The 12,078-nt window shown below is 38.1% G+C and overlaps 1 protein-coding gene across 3 annotated transcripts in view; it reads left to right on the forward strand.

The window, feature by feature from the left end:
- Positions 1-12,078, forward strand: part of ADK (adenosine kinase) — a 276,047-nt gene that overhangs the window by 226,031 nt on the left and 37,938 nt on the right. For all 3 annotated transcript variants that reach the window (XM_051800961.1, XM_051800963.1, XM_051800962.1), the window contains 2 exons: positions 1,839-1,874; positions 8,381-8,495. In XM_051800961.1, coding sequence (XP_051656921.1) covers positions 1,839-1,874; positions 8,381-8,495 — 151 coding nt within the window. The remainder of the gene's footprint in view (positions 1-1,838; positions 1,875-8,380; positions 8,496-12,078) is intronic.

A 12,078-nucleotide genomic window follows, 5' to 3' on the forward strand; every position in this document is an offset into this window, starting at 1 on the left:
ATCTATGATTGTATGCTAGCTGCCATTATTCATGTAGCCAGGCAGCAGACCAGGCTAAAAGATGACGCTCTAACAGGAGAATCTGAAGACGAGATACTTTTTAACAAATGTGCAATCATTTGTCCTTTCTTGTGGAAGGGCCAGGTCTTTCAAACCACATGTGCTATGCATGGGTGCCCCAGTACAGAAAATGAAGATGAATTCTCTCAAAGTTTCACACACAAGAAAGCATCACTTCACTGGAATGGTTTTTATTTCATGTACTGGTGTCCCATTTCCTGGCCAGACAATATTTTAACACATATATTAATGTCCTGCTGCATTAGGATTTAAAAAAAAATCCTCTTAGGACAAATCAGTGTAACTTCATATTTCAATTACATGACCAAAAACCTGAGGTTAAAGAACTTATTTGGGTACAAGAAATAATTTTTAGGCAGTTTTCTTATTCTCTTCCTCCTTATCACTACCTTATTTCTCTTTTTTTTTTTTTCCTCTGTCACAGTCCCATTTGAGGCTTTCTTGATTGTATTGCAGTTCATTGTAAGTGCATCACTTCAGAGTGGAAGCTTGCAGGCTCCTTTTTTCCTATGAGCATAGGCTTTGTTAATCACATGCTGGTTTAGGAAAACACTGCATGATATCTTTGAACCCTACACTCCTCCTTGACAGCCAGGCTAGCAAATGTCATTGCCTGTGTGATGTACAAGAAGGGATTCAATTGTAAGTAAATTGTCAAAGTGGCTAACCTTGCCCGCACCCAATTGTCAGGACCATGATTCAGTTTTTCTGTCAACATCAGCTAAGGCTAACCCGGTCAGCCTTATGTTTCTGCAGTGAAGCAGCCTGAGGAGTTGTGCTTTTCAGCTTATCACATTTTATTAACCTCAACTTACTGTTGTTATAATCAATTGTACCCACATCAAATTCTTCTGTTGCCCCCAAATTGACAGATAATGTAGGTCCACAGCACTAAAAACCTCTGCAGCACTAAAACCTCTTGTAGGGACACTGGACTGGTCTGGTGTGGTAGTTATTTTTGTTTAGTTGGATCAGCTCACCATTTTGGCTTGAGATTATCTCTCAGTTAATATCAGTTGGCAAAGATAATTTGGAAGAATGCGAGTTAAAACATAGAGACTTTGAGGGTTTTCTGCAATATTTCCGATGTTAAGGTAGAAAGTAAGGGAAAAATAGTGCTCTTGTCTTCCATCCCCTTGCTTTTGTTTCAAAACAGATTTTAATTGCTCCAATTAATATAAATAAGACATGAGGACATTCTGATACCCTGATGTTTCCTCTGTTCTTTCAGGAAAAGAACATAGTTAAATTGCCTAAAGCAGTGATTAAGACATCAAGAGTATTTTAAAATGTTCATCTGATTCTACCACAAGGGTTTGAGCACATTTTGTGATCCTGGTTTCTTAATGCACTGTAGATGACACATGATTTTTTTAAATGGCTTGATAACATGTGTGCCATACATAAATGGAGATCCGATACAATTTCAATTAAAAATATGTCTGAAGGGTGTTTGTCTGGATTTGAAGCAGTGGTTTCCTAGTCAAAGTCCTATCTCCAGAAATAACTTTCCTCACTTGGAAAAAAAATACTGTACCCTCTTTATTTGAACTTGTGAAATGTGTTGACATTGTACCGTTGTTGGGCTTGAGGGAAGGAGGGGGAAGCTTTTGGTGCGACTATCAGAATCGAACAACTGTATATGGCTATAGTGAGATAATCGTGTAAAAGGAAAACTGGCTGAATGAGTTTCAAAATGTGTTATTTCTTCATTATCTAGCACTTTATAATTAACTGTTCTTTTTTTATTATTTCAGGAAGCTGCCACTTTTGCTAGAGAGCAAGGCTTTGAGGTGAGTTAACCCACAATTGCACACTAAACAGATCCTAAAGGTTTTTTTCTTGCTGATAATGAAGTTCTTTTGGACAATGATTGATGTGCTATTATACTCTCCAAGCCTCGCAGCGGTTGCCATGGAAACTTGGCAGTCGTCATGGTTTCTTTGTTCTGCCAGCTCAGTGTTATGACGCACTCTGCTAGGTCTGCACCCAACATCGCCTACAGATGTTATTTATTGAATTTTGAAAAGCCTCTTGGGAAGCCGAGAGGTTGGGCACGGTTTCAAGCTGCCTCTGCAGATATGGGACCTGTCAGTTTGTTCAGTTAAAAAGCTACCTCATTAGCTGCATTACACTCCAGAAGGATTCACTGCTAAAGCAGTGGTGAAGCAAGACTAAATAGTGAAATATAACACCGCTTAAATAACTTAAACCCTGCCATATGCGGATTATCATTATGCAAATGAATTTTAGAAAGGTTGTATATAAAATTGTTAGGTACTGATTAATGTAAACCATGCTTCTACAAACAGCTTCTTTTAGAAAGGGTAGTGTGGAATTTGTGTTTCAAAACATATTCGAGTTGGTGTTTTCCATCTGTGCTCTAAAAATCTCTGATCCTCTACTTTCTTGAAGTAAACACTGTTGATTTTACAGTGATTTTCAGAGCTTTTGATTTCATCTTCTCAAGGTATTTATTTGACTGGTACCACCCATTGGCTACATTCAGATAGCTTAATCTGGAGAGCCATCAGCTATTGGTCTCTAATGCTGAATTCAAATAGGCAGGTTTTAAATACTATAATTAATGTGACAAGGCTTGTGCTAATTTTGCAGATAGTAAGTGATCTCACTGAAATCTAAATTGCAGAACTGAACACACATAAATCCTTTTACATGTTTTTTTGCACTGGAATAAGACCCACCTTAATTGATTTGTTTGCAGTGTGAGAGAATAGATAGGAGTTTGACTGCTCAACACCCTTTTTGCATAAATAATAGAAACCGCGCAATTCAAACTGCATCACTTTGAAAATGTGCCACTTCTGTGTGTGGATGGTTGCATATAAAAAAAAGAGGGAAAGACTGACAGCTTTTGTTCTACAATTTAGATTTCTTTAGAACCATACACCAGCACGTACATCAATGCCATCGCTGTTTCAGATATTAAACTGTGGGCTGTCCCATTTCATTTTATGTTTCCCAAATTCATGTGGCTGCTTTGTAGAAATCAAGACTTTTTATCACTGTCAATTTTCATTTGTATAATCTATATTCTTAAGCATAAAAATACACTTTGAGTTTATACTAGCAAATGAATGAATTTCACAGATGCCTCCAAAATATGAAGCATAAGAAATTATTGGTACCCTCTGGTAGCTAGACAATAAAAAGAAAGGAAGTAGTGTATTAAGTCTACCCATTCTATATTTTTATTGCCCCCTTGAGCTAAAGACTTTGAATGTGCCTGGTTTAAATTCAGCTCTAGTGACAAACTGCTTTTGCTGGTGTCTGCTAACTACCATCATATTAACCTTTCCATTAGTGCTTGCTTAGAGATTTTAGCACAGTTCCTCCTGAACATCCTAAATCTGCCACATTTGATTACAGCATATCAGTAAAGTGCACAATGATTATGATCTTATCTCTTATTGCCCCCTTGCTTGGCAACGACTCACATGTCAAGTTTGCTGACAGAGATGTGTAAAACTTGATAAGCATCCACAGTTGTGTTTTCCCATTGTGCTGTGGAGGCAAAAAAAAAAAAAAATAAAAATCATACTTAAATAAAGTATCCTGCAAAAAACTCAAAGGAGCTTCAGTTAGGCTTTCAATTAAAACCAAGGAAAGTTTCCAGCAACTCTCAAAGGCTTGAAACATTGATTCTGTGATTTATATTGAGAATAGAAAACTGGTAAAAATGGCAAAGGGATGGAAAGGACTTGTCTGACCAAGGCAAAAAACAAGAGGATGTTTATCATAGAAGTGATGAAAAGTTGCTAGTGGCTGCAATTGAATTTAATCAGAAATATTTTAGCATAGAGAATCAGGTGTTCTACCTCTCAGTAATTTCAACAGTTTTGCATACTAAATGCATCTCTTAAACATGGATTAAGTGTATCTGGAACAGTTTTTGAAGAGAAAAAAAAAGTTTCAATCAAGACAACTTCAGGAAAATATACACCTTTTCTGGAGAAATAAAATCTTATCATAGACAGGAGAAAATGCTTCAGTGACAGAAATCTGGTTTGTTCCTTTGTAAGGGAAAGTCCACTGAAAGAAATTTTTATGTTTCACCTTACCAGCAGTTAGTTTTCCATTGTACTTTGCTGAAATACTGGGTACTTTTGTAAAATCAATCACGATATTTGAAGACCGTTATTTCCTTCACTTTATCTTCTGATCAACACTTATCTGTAATAATCAGAAGTAGAACATTACTTTTGATGTGGTCTCTTCCTGGAGAGCGTCAGTGTGGGGTGGAGGGTTTTTTGTGAATTTCACGTTCTGTGACATTTTAAAACTATTAAATAATGTCTGCAAAGACAGTGCTTCATCCTAATTGTACGTTGCAGTCATCTCTGTAATCCATTGTAACAGGCACAATTTTTATCCCAGGGAAGCTCTCAGACTTGGTTTCCATTAGAGTGGTAGAATGGTTGTCAGTATATTTTAACTGGATGTTTCTAATACGTTTCAGATAACAAAGGTTTATGAGGTTTTGTTTTTACAAAAGGATAACTTGCTGTTTCTTCTGTGTGGGAATTAGGAAAGCAAAATCCTACTTTAAACGTAATATTTAGGGTTCAATTCTGTCTGTCAACCAAAGAGGGAAAACAAAGTGAGTGGAACAGTAGGTATCTCAGGGGTTGGTAGCAGCTGCCATACAGAATAACTTCTCTTGTTAGAGGTAGAGGTCTCCTCCTAAGTACATATTGGCTGGGGAACAAAATCAGAGTTTTGGTACCCTGAACCAGATTTAGGTCTTCAAATTAACAAGGTACACTGCACAGGTCCACTGTTTTCAATGGTTTTAATGGCCTGTTTAGGTCAGGGCTGTGGTAGTCCCAGCTATTGGGTATCTGTTCAGAGGCAGAAATCAGAAGACGTAGTTTGTCTAGCATAGTTTTTCACATATTTTGTCTGATCCTGGGTTATCTGATGTGCTTTCTTCACATGCACATATTCCACTTACTTGCTGGAATGAATGCCACGTGAGTTTTTTCAGTTGCAGCATCAATGGGAAAATCATGCTTTAGTGAGATTTGTATGACAGCTTTGTTAAATCAGATTCAAGTATATAACTGGATATGTTTGAGTATCCTGTGAATTTGGGGCACATTACTGAGGCTTTAGGACCATAAACAGTACAGTCTTATCAGCCATGTCTGTAGACAAAGGATGTATAAGAAAGTCTCAGTATGTGGGCAGGTACGAGTCAGTGCAAAATAAATATTATACATATATATATATTATATTATTTGAAAATATTATATATATTCTGAACAGAAATAGCAGATGACAACATTCCATGATGCTTGCCTGACAATGAAATAAGAGGCATAGTACCTCTGCAGTCTTAAGTTGTAAATATTCACATATTGTATAAGGTCACAGTTGACCTTCAAAATACAACCTAATGGTAAAATGGAGATATATTGTGCATAAGTTGAAGCCTCCTCAGCATTGACGTTGAAGCTCTTCCACTATATAAGCTCTATTTTATTCTCTTCCTTTGAAAAAAATTAGTATAGAGAGTGATTTTGTCTGAAAATGGTCAAGTTAATTTTCACAGAAAATGCTATTCAGTTACTTTTAAAGTCTGCACAGTCAGACACAAATCTCCAAATCACTCTGTCTGGAAATTTCTGCTTTTTTTTTTAAATTACCTTTTCCTCCTAAATACCTTCCTTGTACTTATGCTTTACATCCGTTTTATGTATTTAATTCTTCCTGAAAACATTTGTGCTTTTTACTTTCTTTCACTGTCTACTTTATTTCATCCTTTACCATCATTCTTCACTAATCTCTTTCCTCAGGGTCCTCTCTTCATGTAAGTTAATCTTTATTCTTCCTTAAGCTGCAAAAATCATCTTCTGGTCATGCCGTTTTCCCCTATTATAACTTCATCATTTTCCTTTCAAAATTCAATGTGCATGTAAATACATTGCACAAATATCTTCAAGCTCTTTGATTTCTGTGCCTGTTTTACTCCACTGTAAATGAGCCTAATAAAGTCACCAGTAGCCACTTCCAACTTAGCAAAAACTAAACACCTCTCTCCTGTTTCCTTTGATCCTCATGATGATTTATTGCAGTTTCTAGTTTGTGGATCTCTTAATTATCAAGGCCTGAAATATTTCAGGGTTTAGGTTAACCTTCAGAAGCCTACATATTAGCAAGCTGAAGGGCTATATTCTCCATTCATCCCCTGTTCAACAGCTTGTACCGCCAGCTGATACCTGCTGTTCTTAAACCTCTTAAAAAGACATTTCAAAACAGAGGAACAGCAATTTCAGTGCTTTTCTCTGGCATCTTTAAGGGACTCATCACCTTCTGAGAATTAGGGGTAAGATGGCCCCTTTTTACTGTCCTCAGTCCACACAGAGGAGGTTCAAGGTTCTTCTCTTCTCTGGTGGGGAAGACATTGCCTTCTGAATGCTTTGTTAACTGTCTAAGCAGGAGGGAGAAAGAAATAACACAAATGAGAGCACAGTATATGGAAATTAAAAGTATTAGAGAATTTTAAAAAGAGATAAAGAGGCCAATAAGAAAGGGGAAACTACTTTTTGTTTGCCAAATGTGTATAAATCAATGGGCTCTCTAACTGCCACAGTCGGGGAAGAAATTAAAGGGAGGCCAAGAGTGTTGCAGAAGTAGTATGTAGTTTTTACGTCAATGGGTGTTGGTAAATATATAGCCCAGGCATATTCTCTGTCCATAGGAAAGATGAAGTGCTGGAAGAACAACAAAAAAAAAGAAAAAAAAAAAGGCAAGTAACCAGGACAGAGTGATATGTAGATTATAGTTCCTGAAGCGTTTACCTGCCCTTCTGATGAAAAATAATCAGACTCTTGTCAAAATAGTACATGCTGTACCTGGGTTTCAAAATAACACAGTATGCTGATTTTGAAAGATACAAATCAATTTAATAATAATATAAAATAATTGTAACAACTCTGGTAAATGACTTGAAACCCCTCTGGACAGCTTTATAAATGAACTCTATTCAATATGTAGTAGTGTTAAAAAATGAGTTTGGATTCATAACAAACAGTACACAAAACAATGAGAAAGTATTGTTCTGTTTTCATATATTCAACGCTGGGCCTTCACCATGTTTCACTACAGTTCCTTGTACACAAGAGCAAACTGGGAAAGTAGTGTGGTGTTGTTTAACACAGGTATGAATAAAGTGGGACACAGTAAGTAGCACAGAGGATAACGTTAGGAAATAAAGGAAGAAAAAAAAGGAAAATACATAAATTATGGAAAGAAATAGATTACATATACCAAAGTTAATTTGCAGAACTTACTGACTTGAGATAAATCTGACAACCAAAGGTTCCCATATAGCATTGTAAATGGGTTTGACATTAATACAATTAAATATAGGAATACCTATATTTAGATTAGATTGAGAACTAAGTCAATTAGAAATTGAAATTCTTGTGTTTCAGATCATAGGGCAACAGTGATAATAGAAAGTATAACACTCTAATGGCAAGTTGTGTTGTTAGAGTTTCGTGCATCAGTTCTAACATTCCAAGCTTGTTGCTGTCAAAGGTGCTGGATGGACGAGAGGTTCAGTTCAATGTACCAGTTTCTCTGTTCCTACCCACATGCACAAAGAAGTACAACATCCTTTTAAAGTGAAGATTTCTGAAACTTTTGCACCTTAGCCTTATGTCAGAAAATTGGTGATGTTCTGTGCTCCACTGAATGTACCTTATGCCCTTTACTTCCTTGCATCTCAATTATGCAACCAGGGGGCACCTGGGCTGCACACCCTCTCAGGTGCTGTTTGCTTGATGAGACCAGTTATTGTAGGGAAGTTAGAGAAACAGTATTTGTAATCCTGCTGAAATCAGAGGGATTATAGTAGTATAAAACCTGGCTAAATTGGATGAAAATCAGGCTCAGAGTTTATCCAAAGTATTCTCTTACCAATTTTATTTTTAATTTTATGATAGGTACAGTTAGAATCCAGTCAGCAGCAAAGAAACCCACTAATTACTCATTAAGAAATGCTCTTTAATTCCTTTGTTAGCTTTGCAGTTTTGCAGCAATTGGAATAGCTGAACTATCATTATCAAGATTAAAAACAGTGGTCTCATAGTACTACATAAACCCTTCAGAGAATGAAGTATTCCTCCTTTTTAAAATCTTCCTCTACTGACAATGAAGTCTATTTTATACCTAGCTGTAAGAAAATAAATCTTTGATCTGCTAATAAAGTTCTAATCTCTCACCACTCTAGTGTGCTGGTAACAAGAATTTTCTTTCTCTCTGTGAACAGACTGAAGACATTAAAGAGATAGCCCGGAAGACACAAGCCCTGCCCAAGGTGAACACTAAAAGGCAACGGATCGTGGTCTTTACCCAGGGGAAAGATGACACTGTCATGGCTACAGGTATATTTTTCAAATCTCCATTGTTGCTCACAGTAAATATTCCAGTTAAACAATTACAAGTTGTGGTTTTACAAATTTTAACTGTTAAATGGTAGTCAGAGCATTTGCCTTTTGATGTTAGTCCATATTTCTCATCTTTTATGCTTTTAATTGTTTTAAGATTCCGAATTTAAAAAGTTAATATTTCACAAGGATGCCTGAGAATTTAGTTCTGAACATCTTAAGTTCTTTTTTTATAACATAGATCTAAAATATTGATCCAGTTGGTTTTACTCAGATTTTTATGACTTGAGATTTTATCTGTGTAGCCATCTTTGCTGCAAACAAGAATACACTATGCCTGCTGAGAACAGCTGTGCAACAGTGTAGTATATTTAAACATTTGTGAAGAGGAGGAAGTGAAATCCAGTACTAAGTGAATTTTCCAGGCTTTTTTGCTTTGAGCAGAAAGTCTCACTTTAGCTTTTCTCAGCCGTCTGCTCTTCAATTCTCAAAGGAGTACGTGGGAAAAAGGTGTTCTAGCAGGGATAGAAGTAGTTTCTGCTGTCTAAACTGATGAAGTACGATGCACAGATTTAAGCATTATAAACATGACTGCCTACCTTTTGACAGTCTCTTTAATTCTGTCCACCTATGCTTCTAGACTAAATAAAGCTATTAAAAACATGTGCTGTGGCAAGCCATTTTAGTAGTTCGTTCCTTCACAAGTTAAGTTATTAGTCAGGGCTGAATTCCTCCTTTGAAAATCAAGTGAAGTTGAGGAAGCTTTGCACCTGAGGGACTGGTGCTCACTCATACAATATTTGCCTCGAAATCAGAATTGGCTTCAGACTGTGGCTGCAGGCCTGGGCACTAAGCAGGTATGTCACTGCTATATAGATCATTCCTAGCAGCAGTTTGAGTGATTTCTCCAATAGTTTGCCGCTTCCCCTATTTTGTGAGCTACAAACTGTTTTAAAGGAAATAGAAACCAGCCACTGAGAGTTGGGTATGTGTATCTCACTGAATGATGATGGAAGTGTTCCTCCCAGAAAGTTACTGCATAACGTGAACGGCCCATATGGAGGCACTTCCCTCGAGTATTGTACAGTTGGCTGAGAAATAGCAGTATAGAAATGTTTTTACACATGAGCTAGTAATAATGTAGTAAACCTAAATCTTATATGTAACCCTCCTGTGCTCTTATTTAATTTTAACTGAGTACTTTTTTATTCTTCAAACTGGAGTTGTTAACAAATCCATTAATCCCTTCTTTGATATTTTTACAACTGGGAGCTTATTTGAGGACTGACACTTGCTAATCTTAGCTGTTTGTTCACTATGAAATGAACTTATATTAGAGAATGCACTTTATATGCATGATAAATGCAAGATGGATAGAGAGTGTATGCAATGGTGTCAGCTACAAAAGCAAACATGATAAATGTTAAGGCAGTTTTGAGCCGTGGGATAAGCTATTCAGTGCACAAGCATAGCTGAATCTCTTTGCTATGTTGTTATTCATGGCAGCCAAATAAATGTCAATAATAAAAGAGAATTAAAGATTTTCATTTCCCAGAGGCAGTCCTCTAATACAGCTTGATCTTTCATTTCATTTGTAATTCATTCTCATGTCAGGATGCAATCATTCGCCAGGCTCTGTGTGTCATGTTAAGTCATTTAATAATGATTAAGAACATAAAAATCTTTGGCCTGTGGGGCAATTCTCGAAAGAGATACCAATTTGTTATTGTTTTCCCCCTTTTCTCTTCCTTTGGTGTGGACCATCTTTTTCACACCTCCTCACAATAAAATAATAATGAAAGAAGGAAAATGCATCCCTTTATTTAGCATATGATAATACCGTAGGATGGCATAGAGTGCTGCTAACACACTCAGAACTAACTAGGTCTGGGTTTCAAACCTGCAGTGGAAAGTCTAAAAGTTTCTAAATGATCTTTAGAAGAATTCCTTTTTTTCTAATCTACAGGAGTATGTTTTTTGAAAAAGCAGATTGTGTGAAGTTGTTTATTCTGCCTTTCTGAGGAAACAGTAAAGTTTCATGGAGTTTGTGCCTAGATTAAAATAGTATTTGCAAAGTCAGCTATGGATTTGAGCATGCTTGTTCAAACCTTCTGCTTTATATTTTGTCCAGGTTAATAATAAGAACATGCTTATTATGTTGAACAACATGTTTATGCAGAGAGACTGTGACAAATTGCAGAGCCCTCGACAAATTAGAGGTGGACAATCACCAACCATATGAAGTTTAACAAGGGCAGGTGCCAGATTCAGCAGCTGGGAAAGGGCAACCCTGGGTGCATGTGTAGACTGGGGAACAAGAGGCCAGAGAGAAGCCCTGAGGAAAGGGACCCAGGGGGTCCTGACAGCAAGTTGAATATGAGTCAGCAGTGCCCTGGCAACCAGGAGGGCCAACCCTGTCCTGGGGGGCATCAGGCAAAGCACCGTCAGCCGGTCGAGGGAGGGGATTGTCCTGCTCTGCTCTGACCTGGGGCGGCCTCTCCTTGAATACTGTGGCAGTTTTGGGTGCCACGATATCAGAAAGATATTAAGCCATTAGAGAGTGTCCAAAGGAGGGCAATGAAGATGGTGAAGGGCCTTGAGGGGAAGCTGTATGAGGAGTGGCTGCAGGCACTAGGTCTGTTCAGCCTGGGGATGGTCTTCAACATCCTCACAAGGAGAAGCAGAGGGACACGTTTCGCTCTCTTCACTCTTGTGACCAGTAACAGGACTTGGGGAAATGACCTGAAGCTGAGTTGGGGGAGGATTAGGTTGGGTATCAGGAAAAGGTTCTTCACCCAGAGGGTGGTTGAGCACTGGAACAGGCTCCCCAGGGGAGAGGTCTGGGAGAAGGCAGCCATGGGGCTGGGTTAAGAGAGAAGGGTGCACCTCTTCAGTGAATTATATGTAGGTTGCATGGGGATCAGGTAATGGAAATAATGAGGAGATACACTTTGTTACAGCTCTGGGTGGAAGGAGAGGAAATAGGATGGATAAAAGGAGTTGTTGCAGGTTGCCAGGTCATTCATGAAAGAGCTCAGAATTATATATACTGGAAATTTAACATGGACTTTCTTTGGGGGTGGGGGGGGGTGTATATGATATGAAGGAGGCCAGATACAGCTAGTCACTGCAGGGGGAGAGAATTATGACAACAGTTATTGTTCCTGGATGTTCCAGAGAATGGAAGTATCAACAGGTATTTGAGGAGCACAGCATAGGGCAGAAAGGCACAGTTTATTGCCAAAAGGAAAGACTGACCAAACAGTTCTGACTAGTGGCTCACCTCAAACAGACAATGAGCTGTAGACACTCAGGAATGGATTGACAGGCAACTTAGAGGTCCATGCAGCTGGGTCACATCATGGAAACAGTGAGAAGCAGTAACTGCATCAGCAGCCTCAATCTAAGCCATTCCCATTTGTCAGTCCACTTTCTTTGTCTGTCTGAATTATTTGTGTTTTCAGAGGAAACATTTCTCTGTCTTTATAACAGAGCGCATTGGGTCTTTCTGCTGTCTGTTCGTATCTGCTCCGTCACAGCCTCCAGCCCCAAGGCCCCTTTTCTCTCCCCTTCCTTCCTG

This window comes from Manacus candei, unplaced genomic scaffold, assembly GCF_025592945.1.
Source record: "Manacus candei isolate 608988 ecotype Guabito, Panama unplaced genomic scaffold, ASM2559294v1 h1tg000050l, whole genome shotgun sequence".
Taxonomy (NCBI): Eukaryota; Metazoa; Chordata; class Aves; order Passeriformes; family Pipridae; genus Manacus; species Manacus candei.